Below are 24,435 nucleotides of genomic sequence, written 5' to 3' on the forward strand. Positions count from 1 at the left end.
TTTTGAGTTATTACCAATAGTGTCCACTGCCTTTAACTATAGTTGCTTTTCTTCACCCAGGAGTAAATGCCACATAAGGCAGCAAATGGCTGTAATCTGCTTAATGAGCTGAGATATATATGGTTTCAGAAGTGACACAAATGGCCCACTGTGACGACAAAGATGGTTCTTTGGATTGATTTAGCTTGGTGCATGAAGACCAGTTCATACATCCTGCAAATGTATTGCGATGCAAATGTTTGCGCTACAGCTCTGTTTTCGCTGCAAATATTTTGCAAGAGTTCAGCACATCTCAACTCTTCCAAAACACTTGTTGCTTGTTGCATATTGGCGACGCCAAAATTAAAATCGGTAAATTGGGAGTACATTTGAATTACGAGATCTAGTCCTTTTGCACAGCCAGGAACGAACACCCTTCCCTTTTGGATAAGTGCACTGGGTTCTTGTACGTGCGTTACAGAACACACGGTAGAATAAGTATTGTTTGAAGATTTGCATGGTGGAATAATAACAAACTATAAATAAATAAATAGTAAACTTACGGGTACAACCCTGTGTAAATCTCTTTTGAGTGAGTGTTGGCTCTGAAAAGTGTGGTCTCGACGTTTCGAACAGTGAGCAGAGTATACTGTTCGAAACATGGTAGAATGTTCCCATGGTTCTTACCTTGTCTTTGATGTGTGCACTCATGTCATGTGCATGAAGCACCACCACACTGTGGATGCTATTCAGGGCTAGGTAGTCCCTGCTGGTACCCCACTTTGCCTGTAATATGTTTCCCTCCAAGATAGATGGGGCCTGCAAATGGGAACAGATACATGGATGAACATCACCAATAGATAAGTTGCAATGGGCGCCATCTTTATGGGCAAATTGCATTTTGGTTTGCAGGCGCGTCAAGCGCTCAGTTTATTAACGAAACCATGCTGTTGACTAACTAGTCAGGCAATGAGTTTTGTGAAATTGGCGCGTGCTGCAAACCCTTCTTGCGCAAAATGCATGGCTGTGTGTTCCAAATTGCCCGTAAAGATGGCCGATTTACGTCATGCAGGAAGTATCTATTTGCTACAGCATATTACAGAAAAGCTCCATTAAAGAATTTCCAAGCTTAGCCACAAAAACTTGGAATACTTGGGTTATTAAACTTAACACTCTTTAAACTTAGTTCATTGAGTTGCTTAAAGCAATCGCACAACATCGGTAAACAGTATTGTCCAAAGGCCCACACTTCGTGTATCACAACTTTTATATAAAATAACAAACCTGTGAAAAGTTAGGCTCAATCGGTCATCGGAGTCGGGAGAAAATAACGAGAAAACCCACCCTTGTGTCCGCACGTTTCGCCGTGTCATGACATGTGTTTAAATTGAATCCGTTATTCTTGATATCGAGAATTGATAATTATTTTAATGTTTTCTCAAATAGTAAAGCATTTCATGGAATAATATTTCAAGGGAAGTCTTTCACCATTACCTTCTGTAAACCCTGTAAGTTATTTGTAAATCTGTGAACTCTTAATTTTTGTTCTGTTCAGAAAGTGTCCAATGGCTTTAAGCACATAAAGTAAGCCTAGCATAACAAAACTATGCTTACCAGAATAAGGTTACCAGGCAAAATACCACATCACATACCATCGTATCCTACTCATTTCTGCTTAGCAGGAAATTGTTGGGAAAAGGTTTCTGATTAAAGGAATCTACATGAAGTTGGGCTCAGTTCAGATTCCAATATTATTTGGGTTTTTCTTCTCAGTTTCCTAACAATGCTCGTCCTTGCAAATGGTGAAGAAACTGCTTCCGCAAGGTTTCGTTCATGAGAAACATGAATGATTATCTTGTTACATACCTGAAGTTTCCATTTGGTTTCCCCTTCTTGTTTCCGTGCCATGATGCCCGTCATTGGAGCAAACTTCCACATGGCTACACGCCCCTTGTCAGTCCCACCGACCAATACACCTACAGCGGTAGACAAAGATTACGTTAAGGAGAATGGACGAGAAAGTGTAGACTCGTGAATAGAAGGTACGAACCGAAGGCGAGTACATTGTATTTACGAATCTACACTTTAGAGTTTCAATTAATTGGGTTTCTCAATAGTAACAACACTAGTTAGTCTATCTAACTTCGTATACGTCAACAAACGACGGTTGGTCACATTTTATAATTATTTTACAAAATATAGAGGCATTCTTTAGTGCTTGCAACATTATCGAGTACAATGTCAGTTTGCTCAGCCAACAATAAATTGTGTTTCTAAAGTGATTTTTTTTAAACTGGAAAATGTTTTTTTGTAAATTTAAAGATAACATATATTCAGCTAGCCAATGTTTCGTTTAGTTTTGTTTTATTGTATCTTTCTGCATTATGTTGACAAAAAAAAAGTCAGAGGGTTTTATCTTCAAGTAGTTGGACTAGAAAAAAAATGCTTTATTCTGACAGTATTTCTAGATGTACCTTTCTTTGAGGAGTAAGCCACGCAGTTAATGCACTCTCCAGTCTCAAATCCCTGCTTGTTATCCAGCGCCAAGACGTAATTATCGTCTTTATCGAGGTCCCACATTCTGAAATTTCAAACATAAAACTTTTTTCAAAATAACTGCATTTCTATATATTTGGTTAGCGTAATACCATGTGTGTATTTACTTGCCAGGTAGAGTTTGTTCTTTAGAGAACTGTCTTTCTTTGTTCTACTACCACGGAGTAGATTTAGCGGATTGTTGGGGAGACTTCTCAGTTCTGGAAAGAACTGTCCTGCTTTTTAACTGTTAACCCCGGGCGGAAGGTATAGATACACACATGGTGTTACCGCAAACCAAATATATATTGATACCTCACCATGCAATGCCTCAAATCCTATAACGTCATTTCTGATGAAAAATAACATGTAAGCACATGGTAAAGACTCTGCTAGGGTCGAAACACGAGGACATTACTTGCTTTTGCATTTGTTCCAAAGGTATGGTCGATAAGCAGTACGCAATCAGCTGTTAAACTATTTTTCATTGTGAATAATAAGATTATCAAACACTGCAACTATGGGTGCGTTCAATTAGCTTTGACATCATTCCAGGGGCTCACCCTGGTCAGCCCCACAGTGCCCTGCTTGTGGAGTGGGTCACTTGGGGCTGGCCCCAGGTGCATGGACGTCACCACGAGAGGGTGAGTAATCGTTCGATTAGCTCTTGTCAGGGGCTCACCCAAGTGAGCACTGCGGGGTCGACCCAGGGAAGCTAATCGAACGCACCCTATTTAAACTATTATACTAAACATTTTCAATTTGAAAAAGAAAGTTACAAAACAAATACCCTATCTCCATAATGACCACAAACTGCCTTAAGGTCCTGAACTGACAGTGTGTTAAAGTATGGAAACATTTGGGGGTGGGGGGGGGGGGGGGGGTAGGGACATCCCAGGTCAAAATTCCAGTTGAACCTAGTTAACTGGTGTCAACTGGTTCAACTGGATAGTGACCAAACTCGTCCATTTTCCATATTAACCAACTGGTTTGGACTAGGTTTAACTGAGTTCAACTAGGTTGAAATTATAAACCATTAGGTTTCTGTCCATTTTCTGTATTAAACCAACTGGTATTAACTGTGTTTAACTAGTTTATCAACCTGTTTTCAACTAGCTCCAGTTAAACCCAGTTTAACTAGGTTCAACTGGAATTTTGACCTGGGATCCTGTACAAAATATCAGGGATGGATCCCATACTTTAAATGACCCTACCTGATGACGCATTCTCCGCTTGCTGTTGCTAGCAGGCCCTTTCCAGCCCACACCATATCACAGTCTGTTTCAGTTACTTTGCCGCTCAGCTTCACCTGGTGGTGAGGAAAAGAAAATGGGATTCCCAAAAGAAATTGTCATCAAAATGGTAATGGTAGTAAGAAGTTCAATGGTGGTAAAACGTTAACCTTGAAGTGCCTATTGATTGGAAATTGTTAAAAGACATGTTATGAAAATCTCCAAGGATTGCCTGTAGACTTTAACATTTGTGTGAAAGTAAACATTTGTGTTGTGTCTGATTGAATGCTGCCCTCAATACGGTCACAGAGGCGGTTGGTACCCGGTATTAAATGGGGATGGATTTGACAGACTTGATGAAAATAGTGTGATATTCTTTTGCAGTTTTCTCAACAAGCAGACATTGTATTCAACTGAAACTTTCACAAGTGACTTTTATTAAGTGTTTCTTGACAACTTTGCCTCTAAATCAGCACTACATGTATGTACATAAAGAAAACAAATGACGGCCCTACCCTTCAGCAGGAGCAACTTAAACTCTTGAAAATGAATCAAATGTATTTCCTCGTACCTTGACGGTTTCGATTGTTTTGCCGTCTGACGACAGGCTGTACTGAGTTAGCATGAGAGCCTTTGTGATGATCACTAAGATGTTACGATGTTTGTTAAACAGCATCTTCTTGATGGGGCCGTCTGTCGTTAAGACCTGGGTACAACTTCCTTTTTCATCGATGTAATAGCCTTTACCTGCAGTAAACAAGATAGAGATATAATGTATGCAAACATCACTCAGGCATGTGAGTAAACTATCCATGAAAAAAGAGGAAAAGAGAAAACCAAGCAAGAAAAAAAAGAGGAAAAGATAATATTCCTATACTTTTGTACACAGAAAGTGAAGGAAAAAAGAGGAATGTCAAAACCCCAGAAGAGGAAATCTCACATGCCTGATCACTTCAAGTTTTCTTTTGTTATAATAAGATATCACCTAACACCACAGGGCCAGACGGGCACTTGAAGGTGAGGGCTACACTTCACTGATTTGGGCTGTCGACCTAAACCAGCTGTCACCAGGTGCACGCTGCCACTCCCGGAGTTGCAACAGGGCTAACTCCTTCACAGTCCCTAGGGATGTAGGCTTGGGTATCATCCACTAGGAGCCACCTACTCCTGGGGCTGAAACAGGGCTACCCCCTTCACAGTCCCTAAGGATGTAGGCATGGGTATCATCCACTAGGAGCCACCTACTCCTGGGGCTGAAACAGGGTTACCCCCTTCACAGTCCCTAAGGATGTAGGCATGGGTATCATCCACTAGGAGCCACCTACTCCTAGGGCTGAAACAGGGTTACCCCCTTCACAGTCCCTAAGGATGTAGGCTTGGGTATCATCCACTAGGAGCCTGGCTGGTAGAGCTGAATGCACTTTCAACGCATACAGACATGTTATTCAAACTTACAAAGATATTGACAAAATAGGGACACCGCCAACATAGGGCTAGATAGCTCAGTTGGTAGAGCGCTGGCACGTTAATCCGGAGGTCGTCGGTTCGAATCCCACTCTAGTAAATTCTTTGTTCAACCCCAAAAGTTATCATTTGAATCAGACATCTGGTAATCTGAAAGATTCTTGACTAGATATGTTGAATTCTAAAAAAAAAAAAAAAAAAAAAAACATTGACAGGGGCTGATCAATGCAGTAAAATTCATCGCAAGACAAATTGTCAGTATAACCATTTTGTGACATCACACTTTCCTTAGCAACTACATTGATTTGCAGTTAAGATCAATATCAGCTGACTGTGAAATCGGCCAATGGTTTGATATTACCTTCCGAGCCACCAATATAGCAAGTCAGTCCATCGTTGTTGGAGCCTGGTAGCTTCAGAGCGGATTTATCCCAAAACATATCCAGTGCCTTCTGATTGCCGCTAAAGAGAACAGCAGAAGATGGAAGTTTGATCATCGTTACATTTGATAAACTGCTATTAACATATGCACACACAAAAAAAACATTGAAAATTTGAACTCAATTGGTCGTCAAAGTTAATAATGGAAGAAAAAACACCCTTAGTCACACGAAGTTGTGTGTAGGCCCGGGCGAATTATTTGAATATCCGGTTAATGACGAATAGGTTTTCCTATCCGTAATTACGAATGCCTTTTTTTTCTTAACCGGATATCCGCAATGGGCGCGAATACCTATTTATAAACCGGATAGTCCTGTAATTACAACCAAGTAACCGGATATTCTTTTAATATCCGAATATCCGCGGACGTCGGGCGACAACTGATAGGAATGTTTTGTCTGAATCCTTATGAAACTTCTATTAAGACAGCATAAACAGCATAAATTAAGTATTTAACTATAATCACCTCCGTGGAGAGTTGAAACAATGACGTTTCTGACGTAATTTGTTCAAAGATTACGAAAGTTTTCCTTCACGTAGAGTCAATCACGATCAAAACAAAAAGCAAATCGCCATCTTTAAATTAGATCCGGTTATTTTTATGAATGAACCGAGTGACACTGTCTAAAACTAATATCAATCCACCCATAAGATTTCATTCACAAACAAACAGCGCCCTCTAGTGGCAAAAAAACCCCAAACTGTTCGAATATCCCGTTAATTTCGGATAGTTGGCCAGCGGTAACCGAATACCAAAATTTCACTATTCGCCCAGCACTAGTTGTGTGCTTTCAGATGTTTGATTTCGGGACCTCAAAATCCAATTCCGAGGTCTCAAAATCAAATTCGTGGACAATTACTTCAGAGGGAGCTGTTTCTCACAATGTTTTATACTATCAACAGCTCTCCATTGCTTGTTAACCAAGTAAGTTTTTATGCTAAGAAATATCTTGAGTAATTACCAATAGTGTCCACTGCCTTTAAGTCTAGAAATAACTATAAAATATATATTTATTAAATCTCTTTTGAGGGAGTGTTGGCTCTGAAAAGTAGGGCTGGTGGCAGTACAAACTTACGCTGCAACTTCTGAGCTGATTCCCGGCTGAAACACGCATTGAGTTGTTGTCTGATCCAGCTCTTGTTTGCAAAGGGGCGTCGAACTAAAGCGACCTCGTGCGTCACATTTCCACACAGCAATCAGCCCCGTCTGGAGAATTTAAGAATTGTCATTCATAGTAACAAGCATAATGCTCAATAATCATTGTTGTGAAGTTATAGATTGAAGTCAGAACTTGTGCTCTTTTGTAAGAGTAATAACAAACGAGCTACGGACGGCTGAGGCTTAAATTCTTTACCAAGGGTATTCGCAAGCAAAGGACCATAGAAACAAAGGGTGTTCATAACATGGTACCATATTTGAGGTTTAGAATACGCACCCTGTCTGCAGTTAGTATACGGCTCCCAGCATCGTTCCAAACAATCAGGCAGACCTCCCCTTTGTGTAGCTTGGGCGACTCGTACAACTCATGGTGCTGTTCACTCCACACAGTGATCTCTCCATTCTCCCAACCAATGGCCACCGAGGGCTTGACTGGATTCCAGGCTAGGGAAGATGAGGAACAAGATCTCTGAATGTTGGAGGTTTCGATTGGTTCACCCTGTTGTGTAAAAAAATAGTGTTGATTGAATTAGGTTTATATAAACGATGTGACCTGTGACATCACATGTTTACAAAAGAGCCACCAAGCCTGGACTTCACTGCAGGCACGATTTGTACACAGCTCAATGGGAGAAAACATCAAATCTTATATTTTATGGAAATTGCACTGTCCAATTCCTATCAACTTTTGATGTTGGTGTTATCGTAAACCTTAGTTTTCCAGCATAAAGCAAGGTACAAAACAACTGTGTTGTGGTGTTCCGTGGCCGAGATGTTAATTAAGAGCACTGGACTCAAGCTCTGGTGTTTCTGAACGACAAAATGTAGGTTTGAGTCCTAGTCTTGACACTTAATAGTGAGTCCTAGTCTTGGTACTTAGTGTCCTTAAGCAAGATGCTTGGCCATAATTGCTTGGTCCTTCGGATTGGGCATATTTAATACTCATCATGGAAGAGTAGGGGTTAAGGCTGGTGTTTCTGGTTCACTTAGCAAGACTTGGCATCCAGGTTGTCAAAAACTCACGAGCTACAGGGATTAAGTTCACTTAAAAGGCAACATTGATTTCAATACCAGAAATACACATAAATAATATTATATAATTACGTAACTATTACAGGTTGATTAATTTTGGGTTTTACCAAAGATTATAGAGCGCCGCAAGGAACTTGAAATACGCATGGGCGCCATTTCAGCAAGTGAATGTTTTGTTTCCCATTTATAGGAATGGTCATTGTCTGCACTGAACTGCACTGATCTACTGTTGTATCAAAAGAGTTACTTGCCGAAATGGCGTCCAGTGGGATTTCACATTTCAGCCCGAGTTCCGCATCTTGCGCCTTGCGGCGCTCTATAATCTTTGGTTTTACCCATACACCGATGTATGTTAGCACAATATCAGTCTTACCTCTTCATTATAGATTTGAACAAAGCCCCCTCCAACATCAGGCCTTGTAGCTACGGCCAAACAGGGATGTGTAGGATGCCATGCGATGTCGACGTTAGCACCAGATGATGGTGGTTGGACTCGGTGGTCAAAGTAAACTGTCATTTCTTTGGCAACAGTTTTCAGTCACTGAAAAAAAAAAAAAAAATGCGTTCTCTATTTGATAACTACATCCAAGTTCAGTTCGGATTTAATCTTGATCTTGATATAATTATTGATCAGCTCCTAACTAGGAACAACACTTAATGAGGTTAGGTCAGGAGGGAGGAACTCCTAGTGGATTTTATGCGTACCTAGGAGTGTACGCCGAAACTTAGTAGGGCCAGTGATGCTGGTTGTTAAGTAGGGGAGTGAGTTCCAGTCTTTAGCAGTATTGGGAAAGTATGATTTATGAAAGGCGTTGGTGAGTTGAGGTAAATTCTAAGGGTGAGTGGGTTGTGATTTCTAGTGGTGACAGCTGTGGGGTCTCTTTCTTTAGGTTGAAGCTCAGATGTTCTTCCAGATCAAGTTGAGTATGTTTGTGGATGATTAATCATTATCCTTGATCCTCCTGACAGTTGCAGGGAGGTTGGAGGATCAAGGGAGTTTAACTGTTATTCTACTAACTTTAACTTCAAGCATGGAGGAAGAAATTAATAATAATAATAATAATAATAATAATAATAATATCAAAGTCTTATATAGCGCACGTATCTACCAAACAAGGTACTCAAGGAGTACAAATTGCAAACACTTTACTTTACTTTGATAAAAAAATACCAGTTGATTGTCCCCTCCTCATCTTTTATGTTAATGTTGAGTTGAGGTCGTATCCTTTTTCAAATGACTTTTTATTTTACATTTTTGTTTTCAAAAAGACAAATTTTTGGTGTCTTTCTCACTAAACTTACTAATCTTTCAAGAACTTGTAATTCCATAAAGTTAGTGGTAATTTTTAAGTAAAGAATTGGTCGGCAGTTTGAATTAAAAAGCTTGACGAGCTACCTTTGAATTTGAGGATAACTTTCCGTATGGCGCCACCACTTTTTCACTCATTTTTACAAAAAGGGATATCTCATTGAGGTAAATTAGATACTATTACTATATTATTTCATATCGAATGAAAAAGTGGTGGCGCCATACGGAAACTTTTCCGAATTTGATTGAAAGAAATAAAAAATATATATAGTCAAATAGTGGCCCTCATCCTCCTCTTTTTGGAAAAACCCGGACGATCAATTATTTGGCCTAATAACAATAGCACTAGATCTTTTTTAATAGTTAATTTCAAACATTGAACAAAACCATTAATTAACCTAAACAATGACATATTTTGTTGGCAAACTTTAACTCATTTCAATCCCAGAATAAAACACTTTTGTCGACTGCAACAGTTCCCCCGACTTTAGACTGGTTTCAGCCCTTTCGATCGTGTACAAGACACATCACGGTCTAGTGTCTGCCTCTGTCTATCTAATGCAGCTTAAACCAAAGTGAATACGATTCGTCTTTTTCTCACAACAAAAACCCTTCAAATTTGCAATCGGGACAAATATTTCAGTAAAAATATATTTATTTAAGGAGAACAATACTTTACCTTTCTCTAGAACGTTAGTATTCAAGCGATCACGTTTATTTGATCATATTTTACAGACGGTATGAACATCAAATCGCAGAGATCTTCTGATCGCTGTCTAGCAACACAAAATATGTTTCGGGTCAAGGGTCATATATCTTTATAACGGCTGTTTCATGAAATGGAATTGTTTCGTCCCAACTGTAGTTGGGACATTCTCAATTTGAGTGTTACAGTTGGGACATCCCAACTATAGTTTGATCCAGCGATCTGCAACTAGTCTTGGTGGAAGAACTTCTTGTGTTGATTTGTCACAATTTTTCAAACGTAGAGGGCGCTATTACTCACGAAAAACTCTCACGACACGACCGCTCCACGTGCTGCCGTTAAGGAGTGATAGCGCCCTCCACGTTCGGGAAAATTGTGACAAATTAACACGAGACAAGACTAGTTGGTTTCAGAGCTCTGGATCCCAACTGTAACACTCAAGTTGGGATCAGCCCAACTTCAGTTGGGACGGGACGGAATATAATCTCTAACGGCAGTCACTAGGAGTTGCCGGAAAATTGAAACAGTCGTAACCTCGCTCTGACAGCTAGCAAAAGGAGTAAATATTATTTTTGATTAAAACAAGAACAGGAGAGCAAGTTTTGTTAGAGTTGCTGAATATCTGGGTAAGTATTCACCAAAAACTTACGAAATATAAATTACATCACAATACCAGTGCATCATCAGAACGTCAGCAACTATAAAATAAGCCTGCAATCCCTTGAAAGATTGAAATACGAAAAATATTTTTCTGCACAGGACAGGTGACATTTTGAAATTGAATGAATGAAACACTGCACTTGGTTTGTGTTCATATCGGAAAAGTTTCCGTATGGCGCCACCACTTTTTCATTCGATATGAAATAATATAGTATCTAATTTACCTCAATGAGATATCCCTTTTTGTAAAAATGAGTGAAAAGGTGGTGGCGCCATACGGAAAGTTATCCTTCATATCGCCAAGAGGGCGCTGTTGATTGTCGAATAAATCATGTACATTTAAAAACTAATCTAAAGAGAAGCCTTTACCCTTCCCTTTTTGTCTTTTATTTGTTAATTTAAAGGACGACTACTCCTAGAACTACGAGGTTCGTTGCGCTATCGTGTCCACGTGGAGCAAACCTCCATGACCTCATAGTTCTAGGACTTATAGGAGTACTGTACTGTACCTCTCGACAGTCGCAGAGGATGGAGAGTTAAGAATATCGCAACTAACAATAATACAAAAACATCAGCTGTGCTGTTTTTTAACTTCAAATTGTCAACTATTTTGTTTAACAAACCTCTGATCTCTAACCCCCCCCCCCCACACACACCCTCTCCAGTCATCCCGTCTTCAAGATGCCGCTCCTTGGTAACAAGTTCAACACCAAGAAGACCCCACCCAGACGATCTCTGTCCTTGAATAACCTCAACAAACTAGAGAGTTCCATCCGAGAGGAGGAGTACGGCAACGACTATGGCCAGCCAGCCATGAGAATAGCTGGACAAATCATTAAGTTTGATGCCGACGATGGGGTTTGGATATCTGGTAATAAAAGACAAAAGAGAAAAGTCTGTGTTGACTTTTTAAAGCTTATTACAATTGTAGAGCCCTTTTCACACTACTCTATTCCCCTGGGTCACCTCTGGGGAATAACGGGCAGCCTTTGCACACTTTGATCGCTTTACCCCTTTGGTCTTCCTCCGAATCGCGACACTTTTGTCCTTGAGCAAGATACTTTATCATAATTACTTCTCTTCACCCACGGGTGTAAATGGGTACCTATGAGGGTAGAGCTTGATATTGTGTATGAAAAAGACTCTGGAGCGATAGGGTTGCATACTACCTAGGGAGCTGAGAAAGATTAAAGGAATGTTATCGGCCCAATGATCAGGGCACTAATGTGAAGTGCATTGAGACGGTTATTGTGAAATTTGCGCTATATAACATGATTGGACGTAAAGCCGTTGGTCCCATGTGTTGTGTAACGCATGTAAAAGAACCCAGTGCACTTATCGAAAAGAGAAGGGGTTTCGCCCAGGTGTTCCTGGCTGTGGCTGCTAAATGTAAATGCGCCGTAGCAACCCTTATATTGGACGTAAAGCCGTTGGTCCCATGTGTTGTGTAACGCATGTAAAAGAACCCAGTGCACTTATCGAAAAGAGAAGGGGTTTCGCCCAGGTGTTCCTGGCTGTGGCTGCTAAATGTAAATGCGCCGTAGCAACCCTTATATTGGACGTAAAGCCGTTGGTCCCATGTGTTGTGTAACGCATGTAAAAGAACCCAGTGCACTTATCGAAAAGAGAAGGGGTTTCGCCCAGGTGTTCCTGGCTGTGGCTGCTAAATGTAAATGCGCCGTAGCAACCCTTATAAGGTGCTAAATAATTGGGTCTCAGAATTCATCACTGCAACAACCTATCTTTCTGAAAGTTTGTATATACTCAGCGCCTTGAGTACCTCGTTTGGTAGATACGTGCGCAATATAAGACTTCAATATTATTATTATAAGAACTAGTCATTATTATTGTTATTCTCTTTATTTGTCATCCTGCAGAGACTGGAAGCAGTGGTGGGGTGAGCCAGAAGGAGTTTATTAAACTACGCAAACAGAACGAATCCCTCGCTGAGGAGAACAACCTACTCAAGCTCAAGGTGGAACTCCTCATCGATATGGTAAGCAAAATGTTCTTTCAAATTACTGTTAAAGGCACTGGACATGTGTGGTAATTGTTAAATACCAGTGTTGTCACACTTGGTCGTTCCCAACTTGGTGTATCCCTAAAATAATTAATCTGTGAAAATTTAAAAATGAATAATTATTTTCGATCTCCTTGGTTTCCTGTCCAGCTTTCTGAGACGACAGCGGAGAAGCAACAATTAGAACGAGACATGGGAGAGTACGGCACAGGAGGCAAGAAGTCTATTAAGAAGAGGTGATATTATGGATGCAAGAATGAATGGCACTCTCCACTATCGGCCTCATATATGGGGGGTATAAAGGGCCCCCTCTGTTGCTCTGATCGTGACATTGATTGACGCATGTAAGGAAAGTTTACTCGAATAAGGCGCGACAAAGTCACAGGCCAAGAATTGCAGTGATGAAAAGAATTAGAAATGGCGTCTCCAATTATTTATTTGGAAGTAGCTAGCGCCAAATTTCGTCTGTGATTTGCAACTCATCTGTCTTTAGCATGAGATGGTTTGGACTTTGGTAGTGTATGACAGTTGACACTTCATCAAGAAATCATCACCATTTTAAACATTTGAACAAAATCATCATTATTTGTTTTTTGTCTAATAGAGTTTTACTGTTGCAAAATGATTGCTGGTACATTTATATAATTACAACTCAGTAAACAAAAAAACAATTTGGATCTTAGTCATGTTGGGCAGAAAATGTTTCATAAAAAGTATGCGAGCGTAAGGTATTATAACAGCTCTGTGACATCACACCACAATTCATGAATGAATGGCTGATGACGTCCTAATGTACATTCAACGCACGATGTCGTGGGCGATCCATTGGTATTCGCCAATTTGGGTACCCTCCAACCATCCAACACGGTCTTGTTTATACGCTGGTTTTCTGAGGAACTGGTACATCTATTATATATCGTTGCGGTGTTCGCTGCCAACAAAATTGGATTCAAACTGCCCCCAGACTACCGGGCAATCTCGGTAGTCTAGTTGGCAAGACACTGCTCTAGAATTGCAAAGGTCGTGGGTTCAAATCCCACCCCAGTAACATGCCTGTGATATTTTGTTTACAGGACTCGGGGAAAGTACCGAGTATACAGTGCTAACACACATCGTTGTATGGGTACAAAACTGAAATTAGTGTTGGTACATCAGTGTTGATTTCACTTTGGGACAATCCCCATTTAAAAAATCGAGGGGGGGTATTTTTTTTCTATAAAATTTAAACAAAATTACAAGGAGAAAAACTTCACACTTAATAATACAACACATAATCAAATAATCTCTACACAAGGTTATCAAATTAATTTTAATATTGTGAATTTGTTTAGTTGGCCTTTAACTGTTCGCAGATTTTGTGACAGTTAACTTTTTGTTGATGAGATTTCATCTAAACACATTTATATAGTTTACTGTATATAATAACACATTGTAAATAATTAAATGTTTCTGAGACAGTTTATAATAAAACTTGTTCACAAATTTATTGTGCTCTTTATTTTTGTCTGTTAACAGTATTAATTAGGTGTGTTCAGAACTACAATTTTGTTCACAGCATAAATGCAATTATTTAAAAAGTTCTACCAATTACGGAGGGTAAAATTTAAAAGATTTGTCCAGTCTTCTGTTTCCTCACTGTTTAAACAGCCCATAAAGGATGATCTCAAATATATAGATATTACAGTTGTCTAACAGCTGCAGTCCATCCAGGAAACATAACAAATATAACGAGTCTTCTACCTCATGTTAAAACATGGTTCAAAATGGGTTTTCTCCAGAACGCTCCAAGCCAAATTTCTGAAAAACGTGGGGTCAAACAAACGCGCACGACAAAGGAATCGTGACGTCAGTGGCGGCTATTTGGTGTGGAAATGCCAAAGCAGGGTTACCCCTTTTACAGTCAATACGGATGTTGGCTTGAGTATCTCCACGGTACCTCCCCAAGTTTACGTAGCAAGCGTCATGACCAGGATTCGAACCCACACTCTGCTGATTAAACACCAGAGCTTGAATCCAGTGCTCTAAACCGCTCGGCCATGACACGCCACATGGGTAAAAAGAAAGATTGTGATTTACACAAGCCCATCAGAGCAGACACCATTGTGTACATGGAGGCAGCCCTTGTACTTATAAAATAATTCTCCTTTTGGAGTTTCAAAAATTGCATTACCTGAGAAGAAAAGGCTGTTAGAATGGCTCTTTGTTAGTCATCTCACCAAAACTAGAGCGTATGGGTGAGTCGATGAAGAAAGCCCGACAGGAGCCACCAGGGCCAAATTTCATAGCTCTGCTTAACGGTAAGCAAATTTGCGTGCTTACTGTAGCAAAAACATTTGCTTAAGCCTTAGCGTATTTCACAGGTTAGCAGAAAAATTGGGCGGCCATATAGCGTGTTTACCGTGGATTTGCATTATGACGTCATTTATTTTCATGCGGTAAGCACCTGTAGGTTAGTATGCCTTTTCGTGTGCTTATGGTTAGCAGCGCTATGAAATAGAAATCGCACAGTAAGCAAAAAATCGGCTGCTAAGCTAAGCGCTATGAAATTGGGCCCAGGTTGGACACTGTGGTGGAACAAATATGAAATTATCTCTAGAAAAGACAGAGGCTGGCTACAGACCTACATCACTTGTCATAAATCGGTGTACGGGTATAAATCAAATAATATTATTCATCTCTGATGCAAGTTATTTATTACAACAATAACAGGCCTGTGGCCCCTCCAAAAGTTTTGCATTGACTTGAAAATGAAATTGGCCTTGCTCACGTACAGATGAAAATCCAGGGGTCGATTTCACAAAGAGTTAGGACAAGTCCTAATATAGGACTAGTCCTAAGAGATATCAAAAACGTATGGCTAGTCCTAAGTTAGGACGAGTAACTCGTCCTAACTCGAGATAAGACTAGTCCTAACTCTTTGTGAAATCCACCCCAGGTCTGAATTGAGAAACATAATCTCAACACATAAAAGAAAACTCAATTAGACTGCCTTTTAATGTACAACATCCACTCCACCGACTAGAATGTAAAATAATAATTAAATATAGATCCAAGTTTCTAACAACAGGTATTTTTTTTATCTTGGCATTCCTGGGATGGGTGGGGTCAAGCCTCCTGGTATACCGCTGGAGCCCGATAGAGCAGCACTGGGCCCAAGCAGAATCTACGGAAACGAAAAATAAAGAAACAAGAAGATTGTATTAATATTTAAAGACAGTGGACACTATTGGTAGTTGTCAAAGACCAGTCTTCTCACTCTGTGTATATCAACATACGCATTAAATAACAAACCTGTGAAAATTTGCGCTCGATTGGTCGTCGGAGTTGCGAGATAACTATGAAAGAAAAAACACCCTTGTCACACGAAGATTGTGTGCTTTTAGATGCTTGATTTCGAGACCTCAAATTCTAAACTTGAGGTCTCGAAATCAAATTCGTGGAAAATTACTTCAGAGGGAGCCGCTTCTCACAATGTTTTATACTATCAACCTCTCCCCATTACTCGTTACCAAGTGAGGTCTTATGCTGATAATTATTGTGAGTAATTACCAATGGTGTCCACTGCCTTTAATCAGTGGATTTGTTTTAATGGGTCTTTGGGGGAACCATGCAGAGTGCTGCCAATGGAAGGAAAAACACCAATTCAAAAATAGAAGAAGGCTGGCTAGGTTTTTTTTTGGTGATAGTTTAAAAACACAACACATTGAGTAAAACTAAACAAGGATAAATTCAGCCAGCTTTCCTTATGGCGGGCACTGTTAAAGGGGAGGTACACGTTTGGTAATTACTCAAAACAAAAATTAACTTAAAGGAACACGTTGCCTTGGATCGGACGAGTTGGTCTATAAAAAGCGTTTGTAACCCTTTTTTATAAAATGCACATGGTTGGAAAGATGTTTTAAAAGTAGAATACAATGATCCACACAAGTTTGCCTCGAAATTGCGTGGTTTTCCTTTTACTGTGCGAACTAACACTGTCAGCCATTTATGCGAGTCAAAAATTTGACTCCCATAAATGGCCGGCCGTGTTAGTCGACGAGGTAAAAGGAAAACCGTGCAATTTCGAGGCATGTTTGTGTTGATCATTGTATTCTACTTTTACAACATCTTTCTACCCATGTGCATTTTATAAAAAAACGGTTACAAACGATTTCTAAAGACCAACTCGACCGATCCATGGCAACGTGTTCCTTTAAAAACTGACTTGGAACGAGCATGGGAGAGCTGTTGATAGTGTAAAACATTGTGGGAATTGACTCCATCTGAAGTAACGTAGTTTTTGAGAAAGAGGTTATTTCTCACCAAAACAATAAATAAGACTTCTAGCTAGAAGTTTTTTATTCCTATCTGAAAGCACACAAATTCGTGGCAACTTGGATGACCGATTGAGCCCAAATTTTCACAGGTTTGTTCTTTTATGCATATGTTTAGATACACCAAGTGAGAAGACTGGTCTTTGACAATTACCATTAGTGTCCACTGTCTTTAATAAGATTTCTGCTTACAATAAGAACACATTTTGAAGTGCCAAGTCTTATTTCTGCTTCAATTAGTGTTTATTTGTTTTGCTGTCCTCTATAAAAACAATTCTGTTGATAAGAGTTCTGCGTATTAGAACACATTTTAAAGTCCCAATTCTCATTTCTGCTTTGTGTTTCATTGGTTTGCTGTCCTTTATAACAACTTTCCTGATTTAAAGAGGTAATGTAGCCAGAACCATGGACCTTGGTATAATGAGAGTTGACTGTACTAGTAAAATTAGTTTCAGTGATTTTGTTTCAGTGATCTTTAAAGCACATGCCGCGCCCTTTAATATCTCTGGACAAACCTGTCTTTGTTTCTGCAGCTGGGCTTGCTCCATCTGTGCCATCTCTGTTTCAAAGATCACGGGTAGTATGAGGACCATGAATGTTGTGGTGCCAATCCAGAGGGCGCTTCGACTGAAGTTGTACGACACCTGAACGCCTTTCAGTGATGCACTGGTTAACATTGAGACGCCGTTGCACACACTCGGCGGGAACATTTCTGTCAGGCCCCAAAGCCTCTCTGCAAGGGTCTCATCTTCAAACTCCTGCAATGAATTTGGAGACATATTATTGACTTTAAAAGAGTCCAAACCCCTTCTATACATGTTACATGTACTAATCTTTTTCATGTTGATGTCTCGTTGTTTTGTTCCGCGCTGCTTGCTGCTGAGTTCTGGTTCGTGTTTCACGGTAGTAACACCGCACTGTCTGTGTGTGATGAATTCATATTAGGCCTAGTAGGGGGTGCCGCAAACACTATAAGACTGAACTAAAGACTATATTTTTGAACAGCAAAATCATACATTTTGGTCGCTCATGTGCATCAGATGATCAGTAAAATATCCTGGCGCTGACGTTGTTGAAATGAGTGATACTGATAGTCAGCTCAGACAGATATTCTTCAATAATTAAAATATGCTATATTATAATTAACAAGATTACACAAATCATTTAAATGTACTCCCCAGATCCAACAACATGCAATACAATTAGGAAAGTGACTTGGGGAATATTTCTGGGGGAAAACTGGGAGTGGGAGGAGTTTCTGTATGAAACTTATTCAATAGACCTTATGCACATGACGTCATTTCAGTACGGCGCACCCGCATTGAGGTCAAAAGAAGGTTGTTCATTTGCCAATCTATGTGCGTTTCGATTGTTTCGTCACCGTTTGACCTCAAAGATGGCGGCTGGATGACGTCAATGCATAAGGTCTATTGCAAGATCATCACATCACTGTCACACAGTTCCTGTTGGTGTTGCCAATGCCAGTCGGGCCTTACTCTCCTATGTCCTAGACAATGCTAGAACTAGAGGCTCGTTCCATGTCATGCATAGTTCTAGGGAAAGTACCCTCTCTCTTTCTACAAACATGACAAACCTCTCCTCCTCCTGAGTGAGTTTGCTGCTGAATGCCTGGCCGGCACTGCAATGCAAGTGCAGTGTCTATTCATTTCAACAATGTGACTTTTGTAAGTTTGTTCTACATGAAAATCGACATGACATTACACGCAAACTATTTGCAAAATGTATATAAACTTACCTCTTCAATGGGCTCTATTGCCTTTAGAGTCTTGTCAGCTTCTGCCATTTTGTTGTAGAATGGTTTAAACAATGTTTTTTAGTTTTTTAGAAAAAAATCTTACCGACCAAGATGACGACCGGAGAATGACCCACACATGTGTGATATCGTGTTTTTTAGAGACCGTTAGGGTGACATAGCGCCCTCTTGTGGATCAACCGGCTTATTTTTTGGAGAGACCGTGTGAGTGAAACAGCGCCCTCGTGTGGATTAACTCTGTTAATGGGGTGGGGGGGGGGGTTGTTTTTGTCAACAACCACGAAAATTCCTGTAACAATTGACAAGTAAACTAGTAGGGATTTCTCAATTTCGAACGGAACATTTCAAGGCAAAAACAAAATTGTATCTTGTTGCAACAAATCTTAAATTTACCTGGTATGAAACTTTGGGCAGGGCCTGCTTGCTAAAGGTCCCCTACATCTACATGTACATGCTCCTCGGTCCATTGTTTCGCGTTCAGGCTTTTCTGTTTAGGTGTAATGCCCTTTTCTTGAATTTTGTTTGTGACAATTAATTTGATTTATTTAAAGTTTCAACACAATTATGTAGTACAATAACCTTGTATGTGAAACTTTTAGTATTCAAAGAGTTTGAGCTTCCAGAATGGGGGGCATTTATGTTTAAAACCACTTGAACAAAACATTACATGACGTACAGCGTATACAGATTTGGTAACCTTGCAAATTGTGCAAACAGAGCAATAGGACATCCAGCTGCATTTTGAACAGTGCTTATCAGTTTTGTATAATTATGTTGCTCTCCTCTTTAAGAAAAATCATAAGTTATGACTTCAGCACATTGGAAAGCTCACCCCCCCCCCCTGCCCACAACAAAGGAATCACATAATAGTTTTGAGAGAGCGTTTTGTTGAGGATCAGCCTCTAAATTGTGACATTCTCGACGTGAAAGGTGTGTGGAAGAACCACATCTCGAACAGAACGCCCAATAAATTGCTGAAACTGTCCTCCTCTAGCTTTATTTAGCCTCTTCCACAAAGTTTCCGACTCTCTGATATAAGCTCTAGAATACTCTTCACAAATAAAAAAAAAGAAAGAATTGGCCTCGATCAAATAAACAAATACCACAATAACACCACTTTCCACTGGTGGACGCCTTATGTGTTGGAGAGCCAATCAGTCAGTTGAATCCCTTTGCAAGATGAGGGAGCAAAGAAGCAAAGTAAGAACAGCAAAAAATCACAAACAAGAACACAATATTTATCCTGGTTTTGTACAACTTTTATTTATTCATTCCTTGACCAATCAACAGTGTATGTAAGTGACTTAATGGTGAAACAGTTTTAGATAGTTTTCTCAGTAGTGTCTTTAAGAAACTCTTTCTCCCCCCCTTGGTCAGATCTGAAACTCCAAATCCGTCTGATGAAATTTAGAAGAAGAAACCCAGGATTTTTCCTCCGACGTGTTTCCGTCTCGCCTCCTCATGGTCCATGATTCCACTGGATGTTGTAAGGACGACATATCTGTAGAAAGAAGAAGAAAAATAAGACGTTTTTAAAGCGCTGTTGAAAGCTCAAGGAATGCATGATGATGAGCCTAGATTTGAATGGCCAAAAGAACAAAGATGAAATGGATCGAGGGCATTAAAACCTTATGATTCAAATCATGCTCTAGTAAATTTGGTTGTTCAAACAACAAAGTTTGCATGAAAATTAATCAGACTTGAACATGTTTATTACATGTGCTGGTCTGGCACAAATTCAATCATTTTCGGAAACCTTGTTCCCCCATGTTTGTGAATTCATGACTGGACAAGACCGACGTTCTTGTATTTTTGTTCAAATGTTAACTTTCAGTCTGATACAAATCTTTCAATTTTGTTGAAATTGAAGAATACTTTACTCATAAAGCAAATGAGATAAACCTTCTCTTAATGCTTGTTCAAATTAAAGGCACTCAACACGATTGGTAATTGTCAAAGACCAGTATTCTCACTTGGTGTATCTCAACATATGCATAAAATAACAAACCTGTGAAAATTTGAGTTCAGTTGGTTATTGAAATTGCAAGAGAATGATGAAAGAAAAAACACCCTCGTTGGACAAAAAAGTGTGATTTCAGATAGGAATAAAAGGCTTCTGGCCAGAAGTCTTTTATTGTTTTTAATAGTGAGAAATTACCTCTTTCTCAAAAACTAGGTTACTTCAGAGTGAGTCGTCAGTGTTCATGTTTCTCCAAATGTTTTATACTATCGACAGCTCTCCGTTGCTCATTACCAAGTAAGTTTTATGGTAATTCATATTTTGTGTAATTACCACAGGTGTGCATACCTTTAAAACAGTTCAAATGTTAAATGTGTAGGGTTTTTTCTTTCTCATTCTGATTCTGTTCTTGTGACATAAACAAAACAAAACCAAAATTCTGAGCCCTACACATTGCTGTAACCCTAAGAGTAACCTGTGTAAAATGTGTGCTACCATGCATTTTAAAGCTATTGGACACTTTCGGAACAAATTTTTTTTTAATAGTTCACAGATTTACAAATAACTTACAGGGTTTACAGAAGGTAATGGTGAAAGACTTAGAACCTCTTGAAAATATTATTCAATGAAATGTTTTTACTTTTTGAGAAAACATTAAAAACAACATAAATTCTCGATATCGAGAATTACGGATTTATTTTAAATACATGTCATGACACGGAGAAACGTGCGGAAACAAGGGTGGGTTTTCCCGTTATCTCTCGACTCCGACGACCAATTGAGCCTAAATTTTCACAGGTTTGTTATTTTATATAAACGTTGTGACACACGCAGTGTGGGCCTTGGACAATACTAATTACCGAAAGTGTCCGATGGTTTTAAGCTGCAAATTGCTAAAACATAGCTTGAAATTGCAAAACAAAAATGTATAGAAACAATAACTGAGATACACAAGTTCAAAGCCGACTTCCAAATCTTTGTTTTGGTCACCTTGTTTTGGTCACTTTTAACTTTAAGGCCACTCAGTGTGTTGTATGCAATACAAATTTATGCATTACAAATGGGGCCTATTTTATCAGCCCTACCAAAACACACATTGAGACACTACTTGCTAAGTTTATGGGCGAATGAAACAAGACGCATGAAAAGAAAATATAAATAGTAAACTTATAGGTACAACTATGTATAAAATCTCTTCTACGACAAGTGTTGGTTCTGTGCCAAAATGTTGTGGTCTCAACGTTTTGAGAAGTGCATGCAGTACATTTTAACAGGGCAAAAAGTGTGTAACTCAAGCATGTGTAAACACCCACAGCCAATGTTCATTTCATCAGTGTTTTAAGGTCGTAATCGCAATACTGTTGACACTCGTAGTACTCCAAAGGTCTTTTTCAGAAAGCGAGTGTTTCTTTTTTACCAACAAATTACTTTGGGAGACCACTCTTGATCAACAAACTCCATTTAAAAGGAGCGCAAAAATATGCGAAAGCAATTTTATGAAAATCCATACAGCCTGTACTATAATGACCTTATAAACCTAAACCAACGATTTGTTGTGAATTGACACATATAAAACTAAACTCACCCAAACTGTCTGGAGGGTAGTAGGTTGCCAGTCCATTTCTCGAGCTCGTTGAGAGGTACGTCAAAGCGGGGGCTGATCACACCACACTTGTTGAGTCTGCCGGTGAGGTTGACAACAATCTTGCTTCCCCTGTGGTCGTCGATGATCTCAAACTCACCGATGTAACCTGCAATCCGAGCAAAGATAAATTAAGAACTATTCTTGTGTCTGCCGACAATCAAAATATCAAATGAAAACAAAACAGTATCGAAGAAATGGACTTTTATCTTTGAGACGGACAGCAACTCAAGGAAGTTTTGGCTGGACATGTGCGTGCACTGTCAATTATTTTTCCTACGACTATTTGCTGCGCTTGCAAAAAAACTACCGAACTACCTGAAAGCTGTGCGCAGCCAGCTGTTTGGTTCTGGACAACTGTTGGCTTGTTTTGTACATAAATCACTGCTTAGATGTAACACAGTTTGGATGGGATCCGAGTTGAATAACGGTAAGAACTTATCACTTTTCGAAAATGTATTTAGCACTCCAGGGGGATTTTCTGGACCCGCCGCACGCTCAATGAGAGTTCGAAGAACCCATGGAGCCTAATTTTTTCAAGATCTGATTTAAAAGAAGAACTGTAAGTCCGGAAATCATGATGGGCAGAACGTTTTGATCTGAACATTTTGATGGTCCCCCTATGAGGTTAGTGGAGACGACAGCGAAACGAACCTCATACTTCTAGGAGTAAGGGGGGGGGGGGATGGGGATATTTACTCACCATGTTTCATCATGACCATAAGAAACTTGATGATGACCTTAGAGCAGGGTCTGATCATGACCTGACGCTTGCATCGCTTCTCTGCATTGCAGATGCATCGAAGTGCATCTGCCAAAACGTTCATTCGAACCATCTTGGCTAAAGAACAAAAACACAGAATACAGAAAGTTATAAATCTATATGGCGGTGATATGTCAAAACTGGTGATAAACATTTCATTGAAAATTATGCTTATAAATTGCATCTTATTTAAGAATTGGAAACCATTTCGGCCAGATTCAGGCGTGTATTCTGGACCACTCTGCAGACTGAATTTTTCATTAATCAGAAGCACAGCACAGGTATTTGAAACAATTTTTTTTAGCTAATCAGCTGAATGAGGTGTAAAAAGCTGCTGGGAAGAAGTGCTTTGTAATACATGCAAAAGAAACTCATTGCACGACAGAGAAGGAGAAGGCGTTCACACCCTGGTGTTTCTGACATGAATGGCTTGGCAATTTCAAACACCTATGTGACGTACATGCACACAAACCATAACAAACCGACCCTCCTGCCCTCGTGACCCTCAAGAGTATAAAAAGCCTGGTCCATACTTCCCACAAAGCGAATGTTTCGCAGGAGTTGAGCACATGTCAACTGATCCTGATGCAAATTATTTATCGCAAATTTTTGACATCAAAATTTGTATCACATTTGCAGGAAAGATGGACATGATCAATGACATGAGGAACAGTTAGGCACTTTTCTTTATAACAAAAAACAAGACCTTGTCCCCTATACGTGATTTCAATTACTATTTTTATCAACTTTTATGAATGGACAAATTTCTGTGTCCATAAATAACCCATCCTGCAACCACTTTTACATTCAGTCAATTTTCAAATAAACACAAATGAAATTATTTTCCTTTTGCTCCGTTTTGGTAAAAGCTAGTCAAAAAATGATGGCAGGATACGTAAATCATTCTCAAGCAACCTCACAGTCACAGTTACAGGCGTGGCAATTAAAATAACAAGGCTATCGTTAGTATATACGGGGAGATTAAATGAAAAGGAGTCGTACACTCGTATTGTCGAATCATGCATAACTTCATAATACAAAACTCATCGTGACTTTCTTGACATTTTATAAAATGATTTAATCTAAAAAGAAAAAGCGATTTCAACAACAAAATCACACAGTATAGCTAAAATAATACTTAATTATTCATATTAACTACAAATTATGGGAAAATATTGGCATAAATGGTCGATGGTAAGGGATTTTCTAACCTACTGCTTCTAGTAACTCACAGGCAAACTGCGGTAAATGGCAAAAGAGGGCACATAGTCAGGTACAATTTTACAAATGGTTATTTTTTATTAACACATTGCAAAGTATGGTAAAAAATCTTGCGGAGTTGGGTACCAGACATACCGTACAATGTCAACCTTGTTCCCCGCACTATTTCTGTTTTTTAGGTGTACACGGCCGGATGGGTTGCATTATTTTTGAAAACGAGGTTGA

At 39.4% G+C, this 24,435-nt stretch overlaps 4 protein-coding genes across 6 annotated transcripts in view; 1 reads left to right on the forward strand and 3 right to left on the reverse strand.

The window, feature by feature from the left end:
- LOC117292748 (intraflagellar transport protein 140 homolog) overlaps positions 1-9,920 on the reverse strand; it is a 37,307-nt gene extending 27,387 nt beyond the window's left edge. The window contains exons 1-10 of the mRNA XM_033774899.1: positions 9,831-9,920; positions 8,216-8,383; positions 7,088-7,309; positions 6,728-6,858; positions 5,572-5,672; positions 4,318-4,493; positions 3,729-3,823; positions 2,454-2,560; positions 1,846-1,955; positions 667-798 (exon numbers count right to left, since the gene is read on the reverse strand). Of these exons, the coding sequence (XP_033630790.1) occupies positions 667-798; positions 1,846-1,955; positions 2,454-2,560; positions 3,729-3,823; positions 4,318-4,493; positions 5,572-5,672; positions 6,728-6,858; positions 7,088-7,309; positions 8,216-8,359 (1,218 nt within the window). The 5' untranslated portion in view covers positions 8,360-8,383; positions 9,831-9,920. The remainder of the gene's footprint in view (positions 1-666; positions 799-1,845; positions 1,956-2,453; positions 2,561-3,728; positions 3,824-4,317; positions 4,494-5,571; positions 5,673-6,727; positions 6,859-7,087; positions 7,310-8,215; positions 8,384-9,830) is intronic.
- Positions 9,921-10,337: 417 nt separating this feature from the next.
- LOC117292845 (protein chibby homolog 1-like) lies at positions 10,338-13,578 on the forward strand. Its single transcript, XM_033775015.1, has 4 exons — positions 10,338-10,483; positions 11,183-11,388; positions 12,395-12,513; positions 12,688-13,578. Exons 2-4 carry the CDS (start codon positions 11,199-11,201, stop codon positions 12,775-12,777), a joined length of 399 nt encoding a protein of 132 aa, XP_033630906.1. The 5' UTR covers positions 10,338-10,483; positions 11,183-11,198; the 3' UTR covers positions 12,778-13,578.
- Positions 13,579-15,399: 1,821 nt separating this feature from the next.
- On the reverse strand, positions 15,400-18,757 carry LOC117292846 (mitochondrial import receptor subunit TOM22 homolog). Its single transcript, XM_033775016.1, has 3 exons — positions 18,607-18,757; positions 17,366-17,608; positions 15,400-15,700 (listed from the first exon to the last, which is right to left on the reverse strand). The coding sequence occupies exons 1-3, from the start codon at positions 18,652-18,654 to the stop codon at positions 15,614-15,616; spliced, it is 378 nt and encodes a 125-aa protein (XP_033630907.1). The 5' UTR covers positions 18,655-18,757; the 3' UTR covers positions 15,400-15,613.
- A 1,104-nt stretch (positions 18,758-19,861) lies between these two features.
- Positions 19,862-24,295, reverse strand: LOC117292631 (40S ribosomal protein S15a). Of its 3 annotated transcripts, none has more exons than XM_033774755.1 (4): positions 24,222-24,295; positions 22,930-23,067; positions 22,170-22,335; positions 19,862-20,125 (listed from the first exon to the last, which is right to left on the reverse strand). In XM_033774755.1, the coding sequence occupies exons 2-4, from the start codon at positions 23,060-23,062 to the stop codon at positions 20,032-20,034; spliced, it is 393 nt and encodes a 130-aa protein (XP_033630646.1). In that variant the 5' UTR covers positions 23,063-23,067; positions 24,222-24,295; the 3' UTR covers positions 19,862-20,031. The 3 variants fall into 3 exon arrangements, with proteins under 3 accessions (XP_033630646.1, XP_033630647.1, XP_033630648.1); XM_033774756.1 differs by having other exon boundaries at positions 24,201-24,289; XM_033774757.1 differs by having other exon boundaries at positions 24,205-24,223.
- Between the last annotated feature and the right edge of the window lie 140 nt (positions 24,296-24,435).

This window comes from Asterias rubens, chromosome 7 (assembly GCF_902459465.1).
Source record: "Asterias rubens chromosome 7, eAstRub1.3, whole genome shotgun sequence".
In the NCBI taxonomy this organism is placed as follows: Eukaryota; Metazoa; Echinodermata; class Asteroidea; order Forcipulatida; family Asteriidae; genus Asterias; species Asterias rubens.

Coding starts and splice junctions, on each gene's coding strand:
- LOC117292631 (XM_033774755.1), bottom strand. CDS start 23,062: ATGGTTCGAATGAACGTTTTGGCAGATGCACTTCGATGCATCTGCAAT. Junction 22,336..22,929: donor TATGGTCATGATGAAACATG/GTGAGTAAATAT, acceptor CTCGGATTGCAG/GTTACATCGGTGAGTTTGAG. Junction 20,126..22,169: donor CTACCCTCCAGACAGTTTGG/GTGAGTTTAGTT, acceptor TTCTTTCTACAG/ATATGTCGTCCTTACAACAT.
- LOC117292846 (XM_033775016.1), bottom strand. CDS start 18,654: ATGGCAGAAGCTGACAAGACTCTAAAGGCAATAGAGCCCATTGAAGAG. Junction 17,609..18,606: donor CAATAGAGCCCATTGAAGAG/GTAAGTTTATAT, acceptor AATTCATTGCAG/GAGTTTGAAGATGAGACCCT. Junction 15,701..17,365: donor AGCTGCAGAAACAAAGACAG/GTTTGTCCAGAG, acceptor TCGTTTCCGTAG/ATTCTGCTTGGGCCCAGTGC.
- LOC117292845 (XM_033775015.1), top strand. CDS start 11,199: ATGCCGCTCCTTGGTAACAAGTTCAACACCAAGAAGACCCCACCCAGA. Junction 11,389..12,394: donor CGATGGGGTTTGGATATCTG/GTAATAAAAGAC, acceptor GTCATCCTGCAG/AGACTGGAAGCAGTGGTGGG. Junction 12,514..12,687: donor TGGAACTCCTCATCGATATG/GTAAGCAAAATG, acceptor TTTCCTGTCCAG/CTTTCTGAGACGACAGCGGA.